This window comes from Ramularia collo-cygni, assembly GCF_900074925.1.
Source record: "Ramularia collo-cygni strain URUG2 genome assembly, contig: RCC_scaffold06, whole genome shotgun sequence".
Classification (NCBI taxonomy): Eukaryota; Fungi; Ascomycota; class Dothideomycetes; order Mycosphaerellales; family Mycosphaerellaceae; genus Ramularia; species Ramularia collo-cygni.
In genome coordinates, this window is record NW_019716260.1 from 7854 (window position 1) to 31715 (window position 23862).

General features: G+C 53.9%; 8 protein-coding genes; 5 read left to right on the forward strand and 3 right to left on the reverse strand.

Annotated features, from left to right (window-relative positions):
• Positions 1–716: 716 nt before the first annotated feature.
• On the forward strand, positions 717–1588 carry RCC_04350 (uncharacterized protein; the record flags this gene model as incomplete). XM_023769627.1 has 2 exons in its annotated part: positions 717–1221; positions 1275–1588. The coding sequence occupies 2 exons, from the start codon at positions 717–719 to the stop codon at positions 1586–1588; spliced, it is 819 nt and encodes a 272-aa protein (XP_023625395.1).
• Positions 1589–2208: 620 nt separating this feature from the next.
• Positions 2209–2847, forward strand: RCC_04351 (probable DUF757 domain protein; the record flags this gene model as incomplete). XM_023769628.1 has 4 exons in its annotated part: positions 2209–2296; positions 2350–2634; positions 2687–2723; positions 2778–2847. 4 exons carry the CDS (start codon positions 2209–2211, stop codon positions 2845–2847), a joined length of 480 nt encoding a protein of 159 aa, XP_023625396.1.
• A 313-nt stretch (positions 2848–3160) lies between these two features.
• On the forward strand, positions 3161–7756 carry RCC_04352 (related to ABC a-pheromone efflux pump AtrD; the record flags this gene model as incomplete). Its single annotated transcript, XM_023769629.1, has 1 exon — positions 3161–7756. The coding sequence occupies one exon, from the start codon at positions 3161–3163 to the stop codon at positions 7754–7756; it is 4596 nt and encodes a 1531-aa protein (XP_023625397.1).
• Positions 7757–8014: 258 nt separating this feature from the next.
• Positions 8015–9543, reverse strand: RCC_04353 (uncharacterized protein; the record flags this gene model as incomplete). XM_023769630.1 has 6 exons in its annotated part: positions 8015–8455; positions 8506–8600; positions 8656–8885; positions 8935–9141; positions 9199–9287; positions 9343–9543. 6 exons carry the CDS (start codon positions 9541–9543, stop codon positions 8015–8017), a joined length of 1263 nt encoding a protein of 420 aa, XP_023625398.1.
• A 1540-nt stretch (positions 9544–11083) lies between these two features.
• RCC_04354 (probable 26S proteasome regulatory complex, subunit RPN2/PSMD1) lies at positions 11084–14674 on the reverse strand (the record flags this gene model as incomplete). XM_023769631.1 has 3 exons in its annotated part: positions 11084–11371; positions 11426–14402; positions 14535–14674. 3 exons carry the CDS (start codon positions 14672–14674, stop codon positions 11084–11086), a joined length of 3405 nt encoding a protein of 1134 aa, XP_023625399.1.
• Positions 14675–15104: 430 nt separating this feature from the next.
• RCC_04355 (uncharacterized protein) lies at positions 15105–15485 on the forward strand (the record flags this gene model as incomplete). The annotated part of the gene is made up of 1 exon (XM_023769632.1): positions 15105–15485. One exon carries the CDS (start codon positions 15105–15107, stop codon positions 15483–15485), a length of 381 nt encoding a protein of 126 aa, XP_023625400.1.
• A 568-nt stretch (positions 15486–16053) lies between these two features.
• On the forward strand, positions 16054–18483 carry RCC_04356 (uncharacterized protein; the record flags this gene model as incomplete). The annotated part of the gene is made up of 1 exon (XM_023769633.1): positions 16054–18483. The coding sequence occupies one exon, from the start codon at positions 16054–16056 to the stop codon at positions 18481–18483; it is 2430 nt and encodes an 809-aa protein (XP_023625401.1).
• A 1055-nt stretch (positions 18484–19538) lies between these two features.
• RCC_12158 (uncharacterized protein) lies at positions 19539–23201 on the reverse strand (the record flags this gene model as incomplete). XM_023769634.1 has 2 exons in its annotated part: positions 19539–20474; positions 20532–23201. 2 exons carry the CDS (start codon positions 23199–23201, stop codon positions 19539–19541), a joined length of 3606 nt encoding a protein of 1201 aa, XP_023625402.1.
• Between the last annotated feature and the right edge of the window lie 661 nt (positions 23202–23862).

Here is a 23862-nt window from a genome sequence, read left to right on the forward strand (position 1 = left end):
CGTGCAATCCTCGACCCGGTCACGTCTCCCCTGCCAGCCAATAACTGGCCACGATGGCGACAACAGGTCTGATTCGCGCCCTCATTAACTTTGGCCCGCACCTGCAGCCGCGCCGCGTGCTCATCTGCGTCTTGCGCCGCCCTACGCATTGCATATGGACGACTTCCGATTGCTCCACTCAACTTCAACCCACCGTCCCATCGCGACGGTACGATTTCATCGAAGTGGTAACACGGCGACTCGTAAGCTGAGCGGTTCTTGCCTCAATGTGACCTGTCTCCATCGCATTGGCCCAACCGTGACTGATATCCACGCCTCAATGACCTCCCCATGTGTCATGTGGAGCCTCTTCCGCGGTTCGCCATCTCCGCAACGGGCCTCGAACGTGGGATGCCTATTTTATGCCTCACGAGGCTGACACTTCTCCTCAGAACAAGACTACGCGTGACTCCGTGGCCCTGCCGAACGGTCCCGCTTGAAGGATGCTACGCCACTGCAGCTTGCGAGGGCGGAGATTCCTTGTCTTTATTATGATGTATCACTTCGCTTGCGAAAAGATATCTTTCCCTCACTGCCCACCCACCAATTCTTTCATCGATCTCTCAGTCCAATGTGCCTGGCCTCACTGACACTCTCGGACCGTCCCCAACCCACTTCCTTCCTTTGATCCTTTAACCATCCTCTTTTGCAACCAACCCACCCACCCACCACCTGCCATGTCTCCTCTCATCCTTGATGGAGCCCGTGACAGTCTCTCGCCGGTGCCTCGAAAGCGCTCACACCATTTTGCAGTCTCTCAAGCTCAACCCGAAGACATTCCAAGACTGGWCGACATTGAGTTTTTTGCTTTCGAGAATGAGAAGACAAATCACGTACTTTCCTATCGGGACTACAATCAGCCTGCTCATTTCGAGAGGGCCATCCAATCGTACCGAAGCATCATAAGCAAGGTGCCACAATCCAAAAGACGGGCCAAGACGGCAACCTCACGGAAGCCCATTCGACGAGTGCCTTCCAGCGAATACTGTTTCCGGAAAGTAATCGACACCGACACCAACCTGATCGTTTCGTGGGCCAAGACGGAAATCAAAGCTTACAGCGAGGAGGAGCTTGCCAGCCCGGCAGATAGCGGGCACGAGGGAGAGGCTGTCATGAATCGCGACTGGTTCGCGTTGAACGAAAAGCTTCGACGCGATTACATGGGCACTGCACGGCATTGCTGTAAGTGATGGGAACGTTGGGGGCGACTTTTCTGCACTACTAACAGCATTCAGACGTTGGCATGGTCGCTACTCAGCCATCTTACCAGCACCGCGGAGCCGGTACAATGCTCCTGGAACAGATCCTCGCCGATGCCGACAATGCTGGATTGGAATGCTACCTCGAAGCCACGGACACCGCCAAGCCTCTATACGAGCGACATGGATTTGTGACAGTGAACGAATTGCGGTTTGATCCAGCTCCATATGGAGTGTACGGTTTCAAGATCGAGAGACAGACCATCATGGTACGAGGAGCGTTGAATGCCCAGGGAGTGAGGAGCGAGGTGAGGTCATGGCCAGCAGAGGTCGCTTCAGTGCCACTTTAAGCGAGCGAATATACCCTAGTTGTTGCATTTAATAAGCGGGTTTTGTGTTACGCGCGGGGCGGCATATGCAGGAGCTTGGGGAAATGAAAACTGGAGTATGAAGTTTTCGGGAGCAATTTGCTGGGTGTCGGTTACAGATTGAGCATTCATCATGGGGAATGCAGTGGGCCAGGTCAGGGCAATCAAAAGTGCCGGGCAGGATGCAGGTGGCACGTCGGGCAGATGCTTTATGATATGTTGTACTACCTCAACAGTAGCAGTAGTATCCATCAATACCTAATCACAATTACGATTTAGCGTCCTTCGTCTTGAAATGAGTCTCCACCAAGTTAATCGCACGTTCGGGATGGCATGAGCTCTGACAGTCGTGCAAACTCGTCAGATGCGATTGTAATAAGTAAACAGTCACATATGCATCGGCGTCCATGTCCATGCCTAGAGTTAGGGTTGAGGCGGAAATGGATAGCTACAATTTCGTCATCCGAGTCATGTAAATCTTTTGACAACGGCAAACCCTCGACACCCCACCCACATCATCCTCACACGTTGGAGTGAGAGACAAATCCAACCTTCTCACAACCGAAACAAACTGTTCACACGACACTCACACATTTCTCACGATGTCTCTTGCAGCGCCCGGCGGCGTTCCACTCAAGGCCGAAGATGCTGACARCTACGAGGAAATCGAGAAGCAGTTCGCCGTGAAGGGTAGGAGGAATTGAGCGCATGTGTGGAGAACTCAGAGGCTGACCTCATTGTAGTCGTCGAGCACATGGAAACATACTGGTCGATTCTCGAAAAGCTTCCCGGCTCCAAGCTGCGCCTGACCAAATTCGACGACGAGATCCTCGAGCACTTCAACAGGGAGTTCCCAGACTTTGACCTCAAGGGGACGATCGATGAGGATGAGATGAAGAGCAAGGCCGGCAAGGAGAAGTGGAGGAACTTCATCAACGTCTACGAGAACAAGGTGGACGACTACAACTTTGGCACCATGTTGCGCGAAAGCGCAGCTTCAGAGTATGGGCAGACTGGAACCATCTTTGGTATGAAGTGCACAAAGGCATTGTGATAAGACTGTGGCTGACATGGGTATAGCTGTGCGTATGCAGTTCTATGCAGTCGAGATTGCACGGTAGGTCTCAATCTTCGAGCTTGCTTGTGGGTTTGATATGCTGACAGTGCACAGGAATCGTGCCGGTTTGAACGATTGGATTTACGAGAAGGCAAATGCTGAGAAAGCTGAGAAATCTTCATAAATTGCCTCTCGTTAGGATGGTTTATCGGCAGCGTGATTCCAGCGTCGGCGGTAACACTGGTGGATCCGATTCTTCAAGACGACCATAGATGCATGTCCTGCGGGTACATCGTGTCTCAGTACGTACCCCGGATGAGATCGAGAACATCCCGTATGACTCTGACACTTGGCTGGAGCCACACGAAATCTGCGGTCAGTCAAACAAGAAATCGCGAGACTCGAGAGTGTACTCACTGGGCACATGGTGCGTTAAGTAAAGGCTCGAATCGATGTGGTTGACCAAAGGACGGATTCGATCACAGTGATTGCAGTCAATGGGTGTAGATAGAAGATATTTTCTTGGCGAAAAGAACAATAGGAGTGGCAACATTCTTCGTGCCTTTGGCCGTAAGACCCAGAAGCAGCTTCACTTCGATTTTGACAGCGGGTCCGTGCCACATCCCACCTCACCAACCAACGACTGGTTATCAACACGCGACATCCGGACACCTCCGCGAATACGAGTTTTGCCTGATGGGATTGCGGCCATGCAGGACGAAGCATCCGGAAGCCATCGTCGACACAAGCGACTCTCATCGAAAGACAGTATTGCACAATCCGCCGCGGACTCAAGTGCGAGTGGCAACGCGGACGATGATGTCCCAGCTGTCAAGGCGCCATGGCGCTCGCTTTTCGCCTTTACCACGCGACGACAGGTTCCACTATTTATGGCTGGGGTCGCGTGCGCAATTCTGGCCGGTGCTGCAAGCCCGGCGCAAACACTCATCATCGGCAAGCTCTATGGCGGCTTCACTGACTACGCCTCGGGGCGGCTCGACAAGAACGAGTTCATGCGCAAGGAGACGACATATGTAATCTACCTTGTCGCCATAGCAGCCGCTAGTTGGCTGCTCCACACGATCGACTTCGGTATTTGGCTCGCCTTTGGGGAGCTGCAAGCAAAGAGTGCTCGAGATCGCTTGTTCCACGGACTCCTCGAGAAAGAGATCGAGTGGTACGACATGCGCAAGAACGGTATTGGAGCCATGCTGCCTAGGCTGCAGGCGCAGATTCGAGACTTGCAACTTGCCGCCGCTCAGCCCATGGGTAGCATCTTCCTCTCCTTGTCGACTGCCATCTTGTCTCTTGTACAGGCTTTTGTTGTGTCTTGGAGTCTCACGCTCGTCACACTCGCGACCGTTCCTCTCATTATGTTCCTGCTTGTACTGTGCTCCAACGGCATGCAGACCAGCATTAACAAGCAGCAAGACCATCTCACCGAAGCGCAAAAGTACACAACAAATGCATTTGCATCCATTGACACCGTGAAGTGCTACAACGGACAGGAGATAGAGCATAAAAAATACACCAACAGCATTGAACGAGCTGCTCATTGGTATGCCTGGGTCGCACATGCAAGCGCACTTCAGATGGCCCTCGTTGTTCTGCTCTCGGTCTCCATGTTTGTCCAAGGATTCTATTACGGTGGCGTTCTCATTCGCAAGGGCGAGATTGGCACGGCAGATGTTATTACAACGTTTTTCTCGGCCATCGGTGCATTCCAGGCGATACAAGGTATACTGCCGCAGATGATTGTGCTAGAAAAAGGTCGCACTGCTGGCGCCACGCTCCGTGTGGTCATGGCTCAGGTTCTCCAAGGGCCCGGCTTGCAACGGGAGAAGGGTCTTCTAGTGCCAAGTTCGTGCAAAGGAGACATTAATGTCACCAACCTGACCTTTGCATATTCGCAGCGTCCGGATCAGCCTGCTCTACGGGATGTCACTCTCTACCTCAAGGGCGGAGATCTAACCTTCCTCATTGGCCGTAGCGGCTCCGGCAAGAGCACCATCGGCCAGCTGCTGTTACGTTTCTATGCAGCATCTGAGGGGGAGGTCCTCCTGGACGGTACTCCGCTGGAGTCCCTCGATACCTCTTGGCTGCGCTCCAACATTACCTTGGTGGAGCAAACAAGCATGCTATTCAACGATACCATTTTCCGCAACATCGCTTTCGGTCGAAAAGACAATGAAAAGGTTACAAGGGCCGAAGTCATGGAAGCGGCAGAATTCGCCTTGCTGCAGCTCATGATCGGAGAGATGCCCGATGGCCTTGACACGGCGGTCGGTTTCAAAGGAGGCTCAATGTCGGGAGGGCAGCGTCAACGCATGGCTTTGGCCCGGGCAAGACTACGAGATACTCCAGTGTTGATTCTGGACGAATCGACCAGCGCTTTGGACCAAATTAGTCGCACACTGATGATGGATGCGATAAGAAGGTGGCGTAAAGGCAAGACAACTATCATCATAACCCACGACATTGGACAGATTCAAGACGACGATTACATGTACATCCTTGAAGAAGGCAGGGTTGTACAAGAAGGACATCGCAGTCAATTGCAGAAATTGAAGGGCACACCTTTCCAAGGGTTCCTCAATGTGGACGATCACACCGAAACGGCGGCATCCATTACCAAGACAGTATCGTTTGATTCTCAACCATCGCGGGCATCGTCATCTTCACTCGAGTCGTTTTCCGACTTTGGAGTATCAAACTCATTCTTTGACCCTCTAGATGCTGCGCTAAGAGCTGGAGAGAAGAACGCAGCCAACCGAAGCTCGTATCTTCCCAGTGTTCTTCAAGAAGGCAGTCCAGTACCTGGAATGCTTCGGAGGAAAGGAGATACATCTGCGGCTCCGTGGATACGAATGGGACTGACGCCCGAAATGCCCGTCGCCACCAAACCTAGGCGCGAGTCACATCTTGAGCGACCAGAATCACTCGGGGAAGTTCCGACCACACCTCCTGATTCCAAACGATGGACCGCAGCGATGGAGAAACTGGTTGACCAGACCGGAACCTTTGCAGCCAACGCACGAAGACGCTCGATGGGCATCAATCGTACACGACGGCCAATCGATCAAAAAGACCATAATGATGACGACTCTCCAGCGGGTCCACGGGCAGCTTTGGCGGCGCTGGAGGCCAACGACGTGGCCGACGAGACGGAACGGAAGATAACGCTTGTGGAAATCTTCCGTACCTTGTGGCCAAGCCTAAACCTGCGAGAAAAAGCGTGGCTTGTAATCGGCTTCTGGTGTGCCACAATTCACGCTGTGTGCAGTCCAACTTTTGCATTCGTCATTTCGAAGCTGCTGAGTACATATACCATGCCTGGTGGTGGCAAAAGCAAGTCGCTGCTCTACTCTATGATTGTGCTGGCCATCGCCTTCGTGGATGGCTTCCATGTGTACATGTACCGCATGGTGCTTGAGTGCATCAGCCAGGCATGGGTTGACTACGTCCGTGCCGAAGCATTTGGTCGTATCCTGGACCAGGAACGTGAGTTTTTTGAAAAGCAGGAGAACGGGACCTCACGCTTGACCGAAAGTCTGGACCGTAACGCAGAGGAGATGCGCAATCTAGTCGGACGATTTGCCGCCATGGTCTGGATTGCGTCTTTGATGGTCATTGTCACCATCATTTGGGCTCTCGTCGCGCAATGGAAGCTCACGCTTGCAGCATTGGCCATTTGTCCGTACATCTGGGGCACGTTGCGACTCTTTGCTGCCGTCAGTGAGAAGTGGGAACATCGATGCAACGATGCATCCGAAGAAGCTGGAGCAATCTTCAACGAGACGTTCACCAATATCAAGACCGTTAGGGCGCTTACCCTAGAGCCATACTTTCTCGAAAAGTACACAAGAGTAACGGACAGTCTCCTGAGACTCGGTATGCAGCGTGCCATGTACTGCGGCTTTCTCTACGGTCTCTCAGACAGCGCAGGCGAATTCAGCACGGCCATGATCTTCTATGTGGGAGCTTTGATTGTCAAGTCGGGTGCATCTGTCACAGACGTCATAATGGTGTTCACGCTACTGATATTCTCTCTCACCAGTGTCGGTGGGATCCTTGCATACATCCCTCAGGTCGGAGCCTCCAAAGACACGGCAATACGGCTTCTTCGTCTTTCAAACCTACCCCAGGACTCACATGAGCATCTGGGAGACACTCGCATCGTCACAATCGGCGACATAGTGTTCGATGATTTGGATTTTGCGTATCCTACGCGCCCTGACGCTCTTGTCTTGAGAAACATCAATCTTGTTCTACATCCGGGAACTACGACAGCGATCGTTGGAGGGTCTGGATCCGGAAAGTCCACAATCTCGAATCTGTTGCTGGACCTGTACAGCACCGCCTCAATGCCCACATCGCGAGTTGGCGATCTATCCTTTGGCGGCCGCGATATGGAGCACATCTACACMCCTTCGTTGCGGGCTCTGATCGTCAGCGTCTCGCAAACACCAACTCTCTTCGCCGCGACTGCTGGAGAGAACATCGCATACGGTCTGCCTGCGGATTCGCCCAACAATACCCCCGAAAGCATAGTCTACGCGGCTCGACAGGCTGGAATCGACGATTTCATCACCAGTTTACCCCAAGGCTACAATACGCTCATTGGCGATGGTGGACTTGGTCTCTCCGGCGGCCAAGCCCAGCGAATTTCCATTGCACGCGCTTTGGTCCGCAAGCCCTCTGTCCTGATTCTTGATGAAGCCACATCTGCTTTGGACGTTGAATCTGCRAATCTGATTCGACATACACTCACAGACTTGGTGCAGGATCGCAGTCACGAGATGACGATCATCATCATCACGCATCATAGAGACATGATGGAAATGGCGGAGCGTGTCGTCGTTCTCGATCAAGGCCAGATTGTGGAGGAGGGGACTTTTGATGAGTTGTTGGCTAAGCAAGGACCGTTGTCCCATTTGCTGAGTGGTGGAGAGTGGACGGATAATCTTGGTAGAGACACACGACCTGTCAGAGCTAGCAAGAGGAGAAGCGGATTGCCTGTGCTGAAGCAAGTCGATTGGAAGTCGAACAGATTGAAGAAATTGGCGGTTGTGCATCAGGGTAAACGTTTGTAAGGTGGGCAATAGATTGTGGATAGTTCGTTTCATTCAGCACGAGTCATTGTGCATATCCATCCCGCATCTACAAGATCCCCATCGCAACTACAATACAGTATAAGCGACTCTCCCATAACTCCATGTCCAGACCAAAGGGTATCATTTTCAAAAATCCCAATCCCAATCCCAATCCCTCTTGCGTACCAATACAACACCCGTTTTTATTCTGTTACTGTGCTCTCTTTCCCAAAATCTTCATCATCATCATAGTCATCATCACCGAAAGTCAAAGGACTCGCTACGCACCGGCGTGGCCGGAGGCTTCCGCGGATCCAGATATGAAATCTCCTGCTCCAACGACTGCCGCTTTACAATATGAAGTGGTGGAAAGTGAGCACTGTTTCGACGGAAACTCCACGGATTCTGACTGCTATCATGCTCGTCGGATTCCAGATCATCCGCGCATTTTTGCGTAATCTGCATCACAGACTTGTCCGAATGTTGGGATCTTTGCAGCATGCCAAATTCTTCGTCTCCTTGTGCAAAAGGGAGGACGTTTTGATTCGCAGATCTTGAGGAGCCGGTCTTGTCTCCGGTACTGTGCGAGTGCGATCCCCTCGAACGGATGACTGAGCTGATCTTGGAGGATATTCGGCTGGTGAATCGTACGATTGGTTTGTGGATGAGTGGTTTTAGAGCGGGAGCGCAAGCACAGATCTGTAAGTTGTTAACGACGCTATACGTCAAGCATCATTTGGGCCACTCACTACGGCCAGATCAATCTCAACGGCAGCGGCAATCCATAGTGGATAAGAGTACCATGTCGTGTCCCAGCTGTCCACTAGCGATTTCCAGATGAAGTCTGAGTCAGATCAGWGACGCGTCTTGAGAATTGTTCCAAGCTGCGCAGAACTTACATGTCCTTACAACACCCGCGATTGTGACAATGAAGCCCAGCCCAAGCAAAAAGCACACTCCAACCCGATGCTTCAGTGGCATTTGTAGCCTGAGAACCAATGGAATCGGGAGGCACGTTACGAGCAGGTCCGCGACACAATTGAAAACCCCAACGACCAGGGTCGCTGTCCCTTCATTCAGACATGTGCCTCCTTCAATCGGTGGGAATGTCCWGTAAGACTGGATGGGTCTGGACCACAATCAGTATGAGGACCGTTTTGTTAAGACTCAGCACATACGAGCWCAACCATATTCCAACACAGGTAAAGCTGATCTCGAGACCGACAACAAAGACCATGCTTGCGTGTAGAACATGGGTGAACCATTGAATCCCACTGTCTCGCACCAGTCGGTAGTAGAACAGGATGAGAGATATCCGGGTGAATGTAGCAGCTTGCACAAAGAGGAGTTTGGAACAGAAAGCCACAATTCCGGCATTCTGGTACCTGTAAGGGTTGAGCATCAGCCATTGGGTGTCGAGCTGTGTTTCGTCGAAAACTGACATGTCAATTTCTACATCCCACAAGTGCCTGTTCCAGCCATATACACTATTCGCAAGAATGACAGAAATGTTCATCCCGAGTGTGAAAACCTAAATGTGATGTCAGAGAAAGCGTCAAGGAATGGCAAACCGAATTTCATCGTACCAGTGCGAGAGCAATAAAGACGTCGTCCCAGCCAAACCATTTCTTTATCTTCAACCGAGAGTAAAACCGTCCACCAACAGCTGCTACGACCAAGATGGAAAAGATGATGATGACAACGAGGAGGGCCTCCCCTCTGGTCGTGGGATGTTCATAGTTTGGGGCCGGCCACGATAAAATGACATCCAGAGGTGGGATCCGCATTGCAGCAAGTGATGTTATTGCTGCTCAAATCCACTTTCCCGATGTAGTCCAAACATTGCCGAGAGATGTATAGTGTCGTGGATCCAACAGGCGAGAGGAGAGAGAGTGAAGAAACGGAGCAGGTCGGTCAAAGAGCACATACCGACAGCCACCTCGCGTCGAGGATAAGGTTTGCTGAGCAGACGGGAAACACGGGGTACCTTCTTGGTCGTAGTGCGAGTTTGGGATCATGACCAGGATCATGCTGGGATCTCAAAACGGGACMACGATAATCGATCGGCGGAGACGCCTCAATGTAGTGGATGCAGCCGGATACTCAACGCCTCAGGCGGCTGTGACGAAGCAGAAAGGACATGCGTCTTGGGCGCGAGAAGTGACGGGACGCGCAGGTAGAAGCCGTTACACAGCAGCATCGGGATCTCCTCCCTACGCCGCTTCAAGCGGCAGTAGAGTACAGGGGCTTGGAATGCATTGAACGTAGAGGGCAAGCCGCCATCTGAGGGCTGGGCGCTTGCAGGGGCAGTACATCTAGAGCATCTAGGGCTTCGTCGAGCAGATGTCTGATGTTATTGTTTTATGGTCTGGATGAGTGATGTCCGTGTCGGTGGGTGTGGAGCTCCAGTCATCGACACCAGGTTGTCCCCAATCGTGGGAAAGCATCCCGAGTTTCCGCCTGATGCTTCCCATGATCGCCAGCCATGTGGAGCTGCAGCTGCACTTCTAAACAAGGATCGCAAAGAATTGGATGCTGCCGTGAACCCAAGGAGTCCCTCGAAACGCAAATTACAGCCCAGAACATGCAGCCCATTATTCGAGTCATTCACAAGTCCACGACGCTTTCGTACCTCGCTCCGTGTCGCGCAGAGGACATGACYTTTATAAGGTCTCTCTTCGGCGTCGTGGAATAGAACATCCGGCGAACATTCGGCTGCATGAACACTCTTCCACGTCGAGGATGAGGCTTCTGCTGCCGCCCGTCAATTCCCGCGCAAAAACGAAGCTCGAACAAGGGGGTTCCACGTCCCCAACCGTGTCACTGACTCCAGAGGTGGGTGGAGCTGCAGCCCCATCGTCTGCTGACCGTCGGGGTCTGTCCAATTGTGGAAGTGGCGGCAAACTCCACATTTCGCAATGGGATAGTTGAGATGCCGGGCGACACGTGGTTGCGACAGGAAAAGAGCCCGGCGAGAGGGTGCGGTGCGCTGTGAGAAATTGATGACCTCGGGCAGCACAGCAGCACAGCGGCGTGAGAGGCGACCCAGGCGAGGCGGCCCGGTTGGGGAACCGTGTCGGAGCTGTGGCACCAAACTTTGAGAGCGCCAAATTCGAGAGCAATCGTGCATGGAGATGACAGACACATGCCTGCTGTGTCGACCTGCTGCCAAGTTGTCCTACAGTACATGAAAGCAATCATGAAATGTACTTCACGGCGGTACTTCTAATCATACACGAAGATCTACCCATCCGCAGAGAGCTACATGCGCTTCGGACTCGCGGCTCTAGTCATTACAAGCGTAGGACATATGATTACCCTGCCGTCTTACTCTTCCACCTCCGCATCATCTTCATCCACCTCGAACTCGTCCGGGACAGGAGCCTCCTCTCCATCCTCGTCCTCATCCACAGCGTTCAGCACTCCAGCAGCCGCAGATGCACCTCCGGTGTTGCCCTCGAGGAAGTCTTCCATGGTGACATCTCTCGCGGATTGTGCGGGACCAGCGCCTGGTGCTGGTGCGGCAGCAGCAGTCTTCTTGCGTGCCTTGAGTTCTAGTAGGTCCTTGGCTTCGTTAGGTCGTGTGTCCTCCAAAAGGATGACACCACCAGTGGGCTGCGTAAATGTTAGCAAAGATATCCCGAGTGTACTGCTCAGTGATGTTCTTACCTTCTTGACTGGCTGATACCGCCCATCCGCGGCAAAGCTGATGTACTTTGTCTGTGCGGGAAGAACACGGCTCATGTTCTCCAATTCGTAGCCCACCTTCTCCTTTTCGACCTTCTTCTTGCTGCTCTCCTTGTCGTCTTCCTTGTCGTCGCCAGCCTTGGTTTCGATGACGACATCATCGGTGTCCATCTTCTCGCCATCGGCATCGGGCTTGGGAGTAGACGGGGTAGCGTCAACGTCCATGCTCTCTGTCCGGTTTTGCCTGTCCTTTGCTAGCTTTCTTCGCTTCGCTTGCGCAGTGGTGGATAGTACCGCAGTCTTGACTTTCTCGGGAGCCTCCTCTGTCTTCACCTCAACCACTGGTGGATAGTCAAACATGCTTGGTCGCGTGTTGCTGTGAAATGTGAAGCGGGGAATCTCCAGGTTCGAATCGACACCGATAATGGATGTTGGTGTAAAGGAGAGGGCGAGGAAGTGGGTGAGTGGGAACCAGTACCAGTATTGCATGAAGACAGCCATGCCAACAATGGCGGCCATGTTGAGGTTGCCAGTCTGTGTTTGCAGGCCGATGGTACAGTTTCGTCCACCAGCGTCGATAATTCCCAACGCGAGAGCGCAGCCGAATTTGGCCATGGCATCCTCGTGACGATCACCGACAGCCTTCTGAAGTTGCTTGCGAAGCGCGCTGACCTTGGGGTTCATTGCATCGTTCTGCTGCACCATGATCATGGCAAGCGAAATGAAAGCGCCTTGTCTCACAAAGTCGACAGAGTCCTTCATCATGGGTTCCAAAAGGTCGATTGCCTCGTCGAGACCAGTACCAGCGCATGCAATGCCGAGTGCCATCGTTGCTCCATAACGCACATGAGGATTGTAACTCTCGGCGAGCAGCTCCACCATACGTGGCACGCTGCCAGGCTTCCTGAAGAGCACAAAGCCCAAGCTCATGACTGCACATCTCCGAACATCGTCGCTCACGTCGGAGACGGCAAGGTGAAGTAACTTCCGCACGGCCTTGTTGCTGCCGCTACCGCAGTAGGCGAGCGCGACAGTCATGACTCCTCCGTATCGAAGTGCCGGATCCGCATCCTCCAGAAGACCAGAGATGAGCTCATCGGCAGCCTCCTGGCGATTGTACATGATGAGTGACATGCCCAAAGCCAGACCTCGCACAATCTTCTCGTGCTGAGTGTCGTGCGCGTACTGAATCATGTCTTCCAGTGCCTTGGTATTGCCTGAGCCCAGCATGACGAGGCCCATAGCCAAGCCAACGGCCTCTCCGTTAATAGCAGAGTCGGCGTAAAGAACATTCTTGAGCTCATCGTAAATCTCCTCGGACCCAGTAGCCATTCCTGCGACACCCAAGCCGAGAGCGCCGCCATGCTGCACAACCTCCTCCTGTGTATTTTTGAACTGCCTGCGAAGGTAGTCCAAAACGTGTGTGCCATGGTTGGTGTAGATGAGGCCAAGAGCGTAAAGCGAGCCACCTTGGCTGTAGGCGCTGCCGGCACTTGCGACCGCATTGTCTTTCGGGAGGTAGGGCGCCAATAGTTGCTGGCCGTTGTTGAGGTTTCCCCGATGGATCACACCCAAAGCCGCAGTCGCCGTGAACTTGCTCCAGTTGACGGCCTTGCCCAGCCAGTCCAGGTTGTCGCGGAAGAAGGTGTCGATTGTGGTTCCAGCATTCATGAATGCGTTGGCAAAGGTGACGGAGGTGTGGAAGATGCTGTTGCGTGCCTCCAAGGAGTCTCGGATCTTGTTGAGGATCGCTTTATCGGTGTGTGCTGCCCGGAAGAGGAACTCCAAATTCAGTTCAATGCTGGTAGTGCCTCGCAAGATGTTTCGCACTGAAGCAAATGCCTTTGACTGATCCTCCGTCTCAGGCTTGGGCTTCGTTCTTGACGCAACAAGCGTGGAAGTCTGTGGAGCACCGGCGGAATCGTTGAGCTCGGAGAGCAACTGGTCTGACTCGTTTGGTTCCTCCGTCTGGTTTGGGTGCGGCGTCGCTGGTCGAACAGCGCTTCCATTCGCCTTGGATTCCTCTGCGTCGTCCTCTGGCAGCTCATCCATGACTTTTTGAAGGAACTCCTGCGTTCCGTTCTCGTACAGGTCGAACGAGAGCTGGTATGCGATGGCCAGAGATTTGCCGTCACCTTTCCGTATCAGCTGTCGCAGCATGTTGGAAGCCATTGTCTGCTGGTCTAGATAGACAACACATCGTGCGATCGCAAAGTAATCCGGGTTGGGGATTTCATTGAGCAATTCCAAGATCAGCTTCAGTATCTCGTTTCGGAGTGCGCGCTCCTGCACCACGTTCATACAGATATCAAGCACATATTCCATAACATCCTCAGCTTGACTGCCTGTGCTTGCCGCCTTCTTGCTCTTGCTCTTCGCATCGGAGCCCGATCGCAGGATAGCTTCCTTCAGGACTGTCATGTTGCGGGCCTCGACCGCGATGCCCACAACCTGCTTGTATGCGCCGACCTCGTAGCAGCTCTCAAAGATCCTCGTGACAATGCCCTGCAAGTTCTTCTTGACCAAGTTTGGCAAAGTCAGCGGGTTGGGATGTGAGCCGGCAACGCCGGCATTGCCTCCACCAGACGCAGACGAGCCATCGAGCTCTTCGGGACGAGAGAGTAGAGACTTCGATGGGAGGGCGGATTGCGAGAAAGGTGTTGTGGGAGAGGCTGTAGCGGCGAGCGCAGCACCATCGTAATCGGCCGAACCACGGCGTCCAGAGGCTGATGTTGGAGTCGGTGGATTATGAAGTGCGCAGAGCGCGATGTAGGTGTCGATGCATTTGGCAACAATTGTCTCCTCGTACTCGCCGGCGTGGTCAAGGTTGAACAGCTTGCCTGCGCCAAGCGCGAACACCATCGACTCATCATATTCCTGCAGCTGATAGTAGACCTTGGATAGTAGCAAGGCAGCCAGCTCGCGATGGCTGAAGGTGTCGTCTTCGTATAGCGCTTCTCTGTAACGGCGAAACTGTCAGCTGCTACGTACGTCCTTGCACCACATTGAGTTCATCAACCAAGCTCACGCCAGCCCCGGAGAGCTGACTATGGGCGGATTCAAAGGAGATGCGTGTGAGGAGAATACGTACATTTGACCGATGGATCCAGAGACCTCTGTCCATACACTGTCAATGTCATCGTTCAAACGCTCGAGGGCGAAGACCTGCAGCGCAGCATCGGGTTCGCTGAGGAAGCCGACAAGCCCAGCAGCGGACGTCAAGCCAACCATGATGTGAATTGTGCGCGTGGTCGATGCAGGCGTTGTGGTGTGCTGTACGGTGGCGGTGGTGGGTGTTGTTGATGAAGCCGCTGCTCTGATGGCGTTTGATGCTTAGATGCGTGATCGACGAGCAGTCGCGGGGATGGGAGGTCCGCGCCGGGTTTGGCAGAGGGTCGAGAAGGACAGGTTTGAACAAGGGACAATAATACACGGCAGCACCAAAGTTGATTGAGATGGTGCACTGATGGCAAAGTTAACGTCGTGTCGTGTCGATGTGTCTATCTTATGAACGGCGAGCTCACACGGCACGCCTGCAGGGCAGGCGCCGTCATCACGGCTCTACCCGCCAAAAACGGATATGAGCATGAACGACCATTCACTTCCACGGTCTTCGCTCTGAGCATGCTTGGGCTTTTGGATCTCTTCGTGCATACTTACTATGGAGGCATGTTCCGCTGTCGAATGGCTGACAGCTCAAGCAGTTCTTGTATCTCCCTTCAATTGCGTAAACACAAGCAATACAACTACAGGTACACTCTATCCTGCACAGTTCAGTAAGCTCAGGCGGCGTGACTCCCGTTCTAGCTCCAGACCTTATGCCACTGCCACTGCTTCCGAWCGAGATCTAAAATACTACCATAGCTACTCGATGCCTGTCAAGATCCGAAAACGCCTGGACTTGTGGAGTGAGAAGAGAGAGAGGGAGCATTTCAGGAGCATGGAGTCGCGAAGCTCCTTTATTCAATCACCTCCTATCTTCAGCAGAACGTCTTATTCTTCACACGGGTACACCGACCGTATTGACGCGACTATCGGGTAGAAAACAGCAGTCTTCTGCATGACCGGCATTGTGAACCGTGGTCGACTTGCCGGGCCACGATGCTTCCCGCTACATCATTTTAGCTTAAAGAAGCTTGCGTAGTATTATTTACGCGTGAGATGCACGGCCAATGTCGCGGTCAGGATGACTTTGACATTGACACTACAACAACACTCCGATTCTCGTGTTGGTCACTCATTCCGTCACAGTCTTGAATAGCATCTCTCGAGTGGGTAGATTCGCGTTGCGACGATCAGTCCTCCACGCCAAGGGACATTTGGCTTTGTACATGTCTCCTCCTCGAAAGTTGGACAGTACGGCACAGCACAGTATAGCAATCCATACCTTCATCTCTCCGCATTGCGCTCGCCCGTGATTGGGCCTTGTGAACTCCGTCAGACGCGTCACCTTCTGTCAGGGCATCGACGAATACTGCGCCATATCCATCGCGACGACCCTCGTATGGCTAGACTTTGCGCGAGCTCATCGCTACGCGCGTCGTGAGACTGGTAGCTTGGGGAATTTGGAAGAGTAGGACAAGGTGCAGGACGATACATAGCGCGACACGATGGACTTGTCGTCGATGCTGAACGATGGGCCGGCGGAGGAGAGGAGGAGCGCGGCGCCCCAGGCATCGCCGCCTGCAAGAGGACACACTATCGATCATGCGCCATCAACGTCCGCAAGCCAAGCGCGAAACCGGGGCCTGACACCACTTCAGACGCCCTCGCAGACACCAGGCGGCTCCCAATATCCCTTTCCAGGGCCGCCTCAAGCACAACAACAGCTACATCAGCATCCAGCGCAAAGTCCCATCTCAGGCCCCTCTTATCGCCCATACGATGCCTACACTGCCACGACGCCCGGAGCACGCCCGACTAGTCAGAACTACCATTTTGCTCAGCCGTCACCCTCGCAGTATCAACAGCCGGGCCTACATGCGCAGCACACCATGTCCATGTCTCCCACTCCGCCGTCCCATCACAGTCATACGCCGCATTCGGTACGCCAAAGTCCAATGGCAACGGCAATGGGACAACCACCACCTCAGCAGCAACAGGCTTACCCTTCCTCCTTTCATCGCTCGCAGCCCTCCACGCCGCTTGGGCCCCCGCCGCCCTTGACGGGACGCCATTCCAATCAGCTAGACATGTCCAGTCCATACCATCAGCGGACTTATTCTGGTGCCTCGAACGGAATGGTTACTGGCTCTCCTGCCCAGCACAACCTCAGCATTGGAAGCCTTGTCGAATCTCCCAGCGCAAACTATCATAGGCCTTCGTCAGCCAGACGTAGCACAAGCGATTACATGAGTTCGGCGGAGCGTGAACGCAGTTTATCCGTTAGTCCCAAGACAAAAGTACCAGCGCGTCAACCATCGAGCGGATCGCGACACAGCAGCCAGCAGGAAAGCTATAGCGCGCGAAGCTCCATGCAACCCAGTGCGAGTGTGGCGTCCCAGATGGGTACACCAGTTCGTGTGCCAGCGGTTGCTCCGAACTACGCACAGCCTCCGGTCAATTCCGGAGTTGAAGACTCTTTGTCCGCGAGAAACGGCGTACCGAATAATTACAATCATTCGCAACCTCCTCCACTTCAGCACCAACCTCAGAAGATGGACATGCATCACTTGCTAAGTCCGACTGAACACGAGCCAAGTCCGCGTACAATGCACCAAAATCTTCCCCCTTCTCAACATCAGCAACCACCACCACCACCACCACAAAATCACACATCATCTGTCCCAGCATCTACAAATCAGAAACCACAGCAGCTRGCAGATTCACTTCCAAATGCACCAATGAAGAGACCTGCAGTATCGCCACCTGCCGCGGAGCCTCCATCAAAGCGAGGTCGCCGCAAGTATCTCGAACGTCCGATTTGGGCCCATCTCCACCCCAGCAACCCGCGTGCAAAGGAATTCGATGCTGTMCCCAACAGTGCCCAGCAGGCGGTTCCCGCAAATGCAACACGCACTCCACAACCTCAATCGCAACCGCAATCGCAGATGCATCTGCAGCCGCAGCCGCAGCAGAATGGACCACAACCTGCACACTTGAACGGCAACGTTCATGGCCCACTTGACAACGATCTCATCCTCGCCAGGCGCGTGTTGGATCCCAATTGGGAGAGGTCGATGGACGGCAAGGTTCCGATCACTTCTCTGGTGAAACAAGTCATGGACTGGCTGTATGTGAACCTCAGCGAGAACGCAGACATCGGACTGGATCCGCGGGAAGGCGCCATTGAAATCGAAGCCAAGATAGGCACTTTAATCGATAAGCAGACCGGCGATAGAATGGCGCTTCCAGTCACTTCCGCAACAGTGCTTGACCCGAGGGTCAATGAGAGGTTTCAATTTGAGAGTCAAATGCTCGAGGCGGCGCACAAGAAGATGAATGAGTTTCTCAATAGACTCACCAAAGATGCCGCAACCATTCCAGGCCGAAAGAAGATTGACTACACCCACACCCGCGAAACCGACTCTTTCCGCACTCTCAACGACGCTGGATTGAAACTTATGCCCGAGGCCTTGATGAAGCGCAACAGGAGAGGTGATATCAAGCTTCGGACTTCCAGGCGGGACAAGGACGGCAAAGTCACAGGCCGGATTGTCAAGCTCTCACTCGCTCAGCTTCAGATACACAGTCCGTTCGACTCGTATGATGTTCGAATTAGTATGAATTTGGAAGTTAATCTCGACCAGCCGGATCTCGACACCCTTGACATCACAGACAATCCCACACACGACAAACCCGCTCAACCTGACCGGAGGAAGGATCGTGTCTCTTACAGACATCTAGCTTGTCAGACAGATCTCACGCGTGTGGATACGCCTGGACTGGGACCGAAGTATGAATTGGAGTTGGAGCTGGATGCGAATGTGCTGCGACAGCAACAGAAGCTTTTGAGTTCAGGGCAGGAGAATGGGTTCCAGGCTGTGGTGGAGGGTTTCATGGATAATTTGACGCTCTTGATGAGGCAGCCCAAGCAGTAGTGATGTATGAGTATACGCAAGCGCGATTTGGAGCATTTAAGAAGACGATGGATTGGTAGCGATGTATCACTGTTCTCTTCTTCTGATTTGTGTGTCATGTTTCCACGGGATCTCTTCCCCTTGGATGTAATGTTGTCAATTAGCACGTCCCTTTTCAAGAATTCTTGACGGCCTGCTGAGCTCCTCAAGAGCATGTGCACAAGTCCCATCGGTTGCACAATCTTGGTCAGCACGCCGCCAATCGCCGGTGGCTCATCGTTGATCTGTTCAGGTGCCACACGGGCTTCACGAAGCAGCAGCGTCTGCGGCAGCTCAATGCATGGTTCGAGACTCTGGTGCCTTTCGCAAAACGTGTTCGTGCCCTGACCTCTGAGTGATTTAAAGGGACGGCCATTCTGGCACCATGGAACGGTACAATGGCTGATACGATGGCTTGACACTGCCAGCAGTCAAAATAATCTCGGCAATTATCTACGTGAAGCAAGTACAATCATAAGAGGGACAGGAGGGAGGCAGAAGCAAGTAYCACAGATGAGAACGGATGTTTCAACTACATTCAGTTGGAGTCACAGTTGAGAACTTTTTTTTTCAACAAGTCGTGCGTTTATGCTTCTACCTGCTGTGTACAATATTGGCCAATCCAAAAGAGGAGGCCGCAAAAGAAGCAACAAGCCATCGCTAACACATCCTTCCCAAGACAATGGGCGCCTGTTTGGCATTCTGGCTCCTGAATGTCTTGCATAAACTCTGCGTGCATGCAAAGGGGAATCTCTATCGTCTCTTCGTGGCAGGTCATCGGTGAACGTTCGGGAATCTGCAGTGGGTATCTCTCATCATTTCTTCGTGCTGGTGCAAAGGGGAATCTCTCTCATCTGTCACTCCCTTTGGCGGGGAGTCTCTTTTATCTTGTTTTCGTGTTTGCAGTCGGGGATTTGCCATCTCTTCAGTTCGGTCTTGTGGGGCTGTGAAACAGAGGATCAACGATGGGGTGTCGCTGAGGCTGACAATGCTCGCGGGCGAATCGTCGACTGCGGGAGAAGCGCAGCAACACCGATCTACCAATCGAACTTGGACCGAACACCGCCGCGGGCGGTGCGCTCGGTTCCAGGAGGCGGAGATGGTCTCTGGCTGTGCTGAGCCGGGGGTTGAGAACTACCTTGATCACCAAAGGGACCAGGAAGGGCACTGCTATGGTAGCCGTGCAGGGGCTCGCGGGTGCTGCCTTGGGCGTTCTGAGCTGGGGTCTGAGAGCTACCCTGATCACCAAAGGGACCAGGAAGGGCACTGCTGAGGTATCCGTGAAGGGGTTCGCGGGTACGAGTGCTGTCTTGAGGGGCACGAGCATGCCGAGCTCCAGCCATTGACTGGGCGAAGTCGTTGCGCCGATGTTTCTCGGCATTGGCCATGGCCTGTTGCATGGTGTAGCCACCAGTAGCCCGAGGTCCTGTAGGACGCTCAGTCTGATCCAAGCCGCGATTGCCTCCGACTCCACCAACGACTTGAGCGATGTTTTGTCTGCGAGCATCCTCAGTGGCGTGCATTTGAGCCTTGTCGTTCGCTCGACGAGCCTGGCCGTCCTTCATGATTTGAAGCAAGATGATGCCTTGAGCCTTCCGATCTGCAGGATCGGGTTCAACCCAGTTGGATTGCCGAGGTGGAGCGGTGGTCGTGTACCAATTGCTGCCTGGGTTCTTGCGATGAGCTTCATCCATCGCTTGCTCAAATGTGAGTGCCGGGCGGACGGCGTTTTCGGGCTCATCAGGAGTGTTGGGACGACTCCTGAGATTTCTGCTCCAACCGTCGTCGTCTGTTTCGCCCACAGCCTCCTTGATCATCTCCTCAATCTGGGCGTACTCGATCTTGGCTGCAACAGCGAGCGTAAGGCCTCCTTGGTTGTCTTGACCCTGGTAATCGATGTTGACATCACCCATGGGCAGAGGTGGGACGATGGCGCCCGTGCGGGTGGCTTCCTGGAAGATTTGACCGTAGTACTACATGGCAAAGTTAGCGGATGAAAGTGAAGTGTCAGACAAGAAGTGACTCCGTACCTTGACAAGCTCAATATCAGCGCCGGGGGTGACGGAAAGCGCAATGAACGGCCAGATTGCCGCAAGTTCGTGCGTGCCACCCAGATCCACATTGATGTCTCTTCCAACCGCCATGTAGCCATAGCCGTCCTTGACCAAGTAGCCGACAACTCTCGCCTTCTGCACCTCGGTGAAGCCTGGGCACGCCAGAGCAGCGGCAGCCATCTCCCGGAGGAGAGCTGGGCTCGGGTCGCTTGGGCGATAGGTGAAAGTGCTGGACACAGCATGCGTACCAATCTGCTTGATCAATTCGCCCATGAGCTTGAGGGTGCACTCGTAGATTTGCTCGCGCTCGTCAATCAGCACATGTTCCGGGGCATACCAAGGGTATTTGTACAAGATGGAGATGATCGTCTCGTACGGACGGGCCGGKAAGCTGAATGCATACTTGGAGCGCCACATCTGTGTGGCATGCCGAAGCGTATGGACGAGTTCTTCGGGGTGGATGAATCCCTGGAAGCCTGCAGCTTCGACTCCCTCATGGTACTCACGCGGCGTCAGATCCACAATGGGCTTGCCGCCCTCCCAGCGGACATGCTTGGCGCGTGGAAACAGCTCAGAGATGAGCTCGTCCTGTGAGCTGTAGAGAACTTGAACGGTACGCTGGCCAATCTTTGGGGCTTTGCGGGCCTTGACACGACAGTCGAAGCCGTGAACGATGAAGGCTGCCTCGGCGTCGCTGGCCACCTCGACGTAGCACTCCATGCTCTTGCCGCTCTCCCGCTCCATGAGGATGTGAATGGCGCGGTAGGGGGAATCTTGAGGCTGCCGAATGATCTGAGCGTTTCTACCGAGGAATGAAACTATATCTTGTCGACATGTGGCGTAAGGAATTTGGATAATCTTGATGACACCAGCGTTGCTTGGCGCGACCATGCGATGGAGCTCGGAGAACGGAAGATCAACCATGAGCTCTTCAACCGCTGGATTGCACAATCCCTGCTGCACGGTACTCAGCCAGAGAGGGTCGGGAAGATCCTTGGAGGGCCCAAGTCCGCTGTGGACAATGCGGGCCTTGTCAATCTTGGGAGCGCTGGAGCAGATAGGGGGCTTGGGAGGCTTTGAAACTTTGCCGCCGTCGAGATTGCCCATCGTCCTGCTGTCCCTGAAGCGAGTCGGGCCAAAGGTGGGTACCACAAGCTTCAAAGGATATGTATATTTCCGGTTGAGCTTCATGCTCTCTCCTGGGTCCTCCGTCAGACCGTCCTTGATCACCTTTGCCAGGCCGGGTGCTGAAGGATGGCTGGGTCTATTCGAGATTTCCCGGGGCTCAATGCGAGCGATGGTCTGAACGACTTTAGGCTTCACAGTCTCCACCGAGCTTGACTCTGAGGGAGTGCGGTTGATCCTAGCTTGGCTCTTCGGAGTGATCGTCGAGTCTGATCCCGAACTGGTACCAGTAGATGACTGGGCATATCGGTTGATGAACGAGCGCGCCTGTGTGAGTGGGACACCTCCGCTCATCACTGAGCTCGACGGTGATATTGAGGCCCCGCCACCTGTCACTGAACTTGGTGGTGACACTTGATATCCTGGGTCCAAGTTTCTCAGGACAAAGGGCTTGAGCTTCCGAACAGTACGGGCACCTCCACCTTGTTCGTTTGCGTGCTCGACATTTCCTGCATCAGCTTCCTCATTGCTTATTGCGAGTCCAGTAGGAATCGCTGGTACGAACCGAGGCTCGKCGGCTCGATCGGCCGGGTGAAGCTGCGTCTGGAACGAATCGTCGCTTCCGGACGACAGTTGCGTGCCCGTTGTACGAACTGTATAGTTTGAAGCCGCAGATTCTGGGCGAGCATTAAGAAGGGGTCCAGTACGAGGGAGTGGCGCACCATGAGGCTCCCACGAAGCACCTYGATGTGCTCGTGGTGGCGAATCCTGAGCAGGAGGCGGTGGAGGAGCGCGATGAAGCATCTGCGAAGGAGCCTGGTTGTACTGCTGTCCACTCTGGACACTAGCGCGAGACAGGTGCTGTTGTTTGGCCCGGCCGTGGTACTGTCCACGCTGGACACTAGCGCGAGACATCTGCTGCTGTTGAGCCCGGCCGCGGTACTGTCCACGCCGGAGGCTAGCGTGGGATTGAGGTAGCTGCCGCGCGTCGTTTGACTGCCGACCACGCTGAGAGCTGTGCTGTGGCGGAGTTTGATGATGGTCCCGCTGACCCATGTGGTTCTGCGATGACCGGCYGTGTTGTGAAAGCTCATTGGGATGCTGCGGCATCTGGCCCGGCCAGTAGTTCTGCTGCGGGTTTCTGTTTGAACCCGCAAGCATCTGCTGGGGAGTCAGATGGTGCTTCACCGGGCTGTTGAACGCCATGTTGGAAGTATCCTGCTCGAGAGTTTGCTGGTATTGTGCGTGTGCACGCTGAGCACCGGCGGCGGTGGCAGTCTGCTGCACAGGCTGGAAGCCCTGATGAGGACGCACCAAGTTGGCACGCGAGTTCGGGAATGTTGCCTGGTGCTGTGGCTGGTGCGTGTTCTGTCCGGCCTGGTATTGCTGAGCTTGATTTGTGCCGAAGGCAGTCCACTGTCCGCGGTCAACGACCCCGCCAGGGTCGACACCACGGCGACGGTTCTGATGGCTCTCGACTCCGGGCACCTGACGACCATCGTAACGCACGTTGTGCTCCATGTTGTACTTGTGGTCGCGCTGCCCGTTGTTGTTGGGCTGTTGGTTCGACATTCTGACTTTTGCTTGGTTTTCTTCCGACCAAGTCTCTGCCAAGGCAGCGGGTTTGGCTTCAGCGCCGACAACCCTGCTGAAGGGACTGACTGCGGAGTCGGCAAATGGTGTCAAAGAAGGTTCAAGTTCTTCTTCAGAAGACGCAATCTGGTGTAAGCACAAGTTAGCATCGGGCGGAAGAGGGTGGAGGCAGCGGCAACAAGTGCAACGCAGATGGCATGCTGTATATCGCAGCGATTCTGGCACGACTGGGGTTGATGATGAGGACCGTGGGAGATCGTGGCTTTTGTATGAGCACACTTCACTCGTCGTGGAATGTAGAGGGCTTGTGACGGTGCTCAGACGTACCGAGAAGCAAAAAGGACAGCCAACAAGGGCAAAGTTTCTGCCAATGTAGTGGTCGTAGCAGACTAGAGCAGCGTCAGTGATGGACAGCTAGGTTTGAGCGGTGGGCGGAAGAAGACTTGCCCTTGTGTTCACACGGTTGCAGCTTGTGGCTTGGTTGATCAATGCACTTTGTGCAATTGAACGGTGTTCCTCGCGGCTGACGATAGTCGTTGCCGTAATCTCGGAGAGGGCAGAAGGATTGCGATGCTGTGATCGCTTTCTG